Source organism: Phytophthora parasitica (assembly GCF_000247585.1).
Source record: "Phytophthora parasitica INRA-310 unplaced genomic scaffold supercont2.9, whole genome shotgun sequence".
Taxonomy (NCBI): Eukaryota; Oomycota; class Peronosporomycetes; order Peronosporales; family Peronosporaceae; genus Phytophthora; species Phytophthora nicotianae.
This window is the reverse complement of record NW_008648995.1, coordinates 221,931-223,645: the sequence shown is the minus strand read 5'-3', so window position 1 is coordinate 223,645 and position 1,715 is coordinate 221,931. Positions and strand designations below refer to the sequence as shown.

The following is a 1,715-nucleotide window of genomic DNA, read 5'->3' as shown; positions in this document are numbered from 1 at the left end:
GAGACCTGGTCAGATCGCGATCCGGTTCGGAACGGCCAAAAGTACTTCCCCAGGGCATCACCTAACCTCCCCTTTTCCTCGCGCCCCGCGCCCCGATCCGATCCCGGTTCGGAACGGCCCTAAGAATTGGTGCTCAGCACCAACGATTGTTCGGTGGCACCTAGATTTGGTGGGAGGGGAGACTGGGCGCGTCGGAAACCACTCCAGATGTGCCCACCACTCCAGATATGTGCACCACACCTTTTGCCATTTTGGAAATCCTGCCCCCTCAGGCGCCACCGGCACGAGTCGCGCGGAGGACGTTCTCGCGGCTGTCCTGAAGGACACAGACCACTCCCACAAGCAGCAAGCGCGCCATTCGCTGCCTTACATCCAGAGCTCGCCGCTCCACCGCCTCCAGCTGCACAGTTCCTGTTTCCTGAAGTGATATGAACCCGAAAGGGCGGCCAGAATTCTCGCTATTATAATAGGAGAAACCCGTAAGTGAGCGACGCACGGACAGCAACACACGCCGCGTTGGGTTGATGATCGCGCGGGGCGAGCCGCAGCAAGCGGTGGTGGGACATTATTGCGGGATGGCGTGCGGCGTGTGCTGAGTAGTGCACGGAGTAGGAAATGGTGGCGGTCGGCGGGTGGGTGGGAGGGGGCCGTTCCAACCATGGAGGTACGAGTCACTGGATGTGTGATTGGTGTTAACGGAAACTAATCTAACTGCAGTGCTCTGCCATTGTTTGCAGGTCTTCCAGCGTTTTGCTGCTCAGTTTGCGCACGGCGCGCTTTGTTGCGGCCCCTGTACAAGAGTCGAGTCCGGCAAAAGATGTCCAGGCGGTTCCGTACCGAGAGCGCGTAAATAAGATGGATACAGTAGCCCGACTTGAAGAATATGCGGCAGCCGCATATCTTCAAGTCGACATTGACTTCCCACCCGCTACCTGGCATCCCTGCAGTCTCCATGCGCGCCTTTTGCGTCGATACGCATGCGGTCACTGGAAGTGTCTCTTTGGTGCGCCTGTCCTGTGGGTCGTACACACGTTCCATTCGGTCGGACACGATGTGGACGACATTGGTATTGGTAGCCGGCGTCATTGCCCCCGTAAGGAACCCGATGGAGTGCTTCTCTGGTGACACCTCGCGTATCGAGCCTGCTTTCCGCATCTCACGCACTCGACGGAGCACATCTGCACGTGGTTGAACAGCAGTGGCGAACGGGCGGCTACGGATTCCATCGGATCGTACGCAGAGCAAAAGCTGGTCGATAAGCGTGCCCATTTTCAGGCGGGCGCGGAGAGTGTAGTCGCGTTTAATAGCGCGATTGAACTGTTCGACTGGATTGTTAGTCGCGGCGAATCCTTTGGGTGTGAAGAAAGCTTGCCAGCGATGGAAAGGAGAGTTCAACCACGTTGCGGAAAAGTAGCTAGCGAATGCGCAGAGCTGCTGTAGTGTCTGCCACTCCTCCAAGCAGCGCTTCTGAATATGGGAGAGTTCGTCAGCAGATGTAGCGTAGTGCATGTCGGCAATATCGCGAAAGACCCGAGCAGCCAGACCGATTGAGATACCTCGAGTGTGTTTGTAGATCTTAGCAGCACCATGGTAGTAGCACATCAAGTTGACCAGCTCGTTGTCCACTCCAAGAACTGCATCCACTGCATTTCGTTGTGCTTTGTCGGCATCACCCATGACGAAACGAACAGCGAGTTGCTTTGTTGTCACCGTTG

General features: G+C 56.7%; 1 protein-coding gene across 1 annotated transcript; it reads right to left on the bottom strand.

The window, feature by feature from the left end:
- Nucleotides 1-702: 702 nt before the first annotated feature.
- Nucleotides 703-1,677, bottom strand: PPTG_06169 (hypothetical protein; the record flags this gene model as incomplete). The annotated part of the gene is made up of 1 exon (XM_008900058.1): nucleotides 703-1,677. The coding sequence occupies one exon, from the start codon at nucleotides 1,675-1,677 to the stop codon at nucleotides 703-705; it is 975 nt and encodes a 324-aa protein (XP_008898306.1).
- Nucleotides 1,678-1,715: the final 38 nt, after the last annotated feature.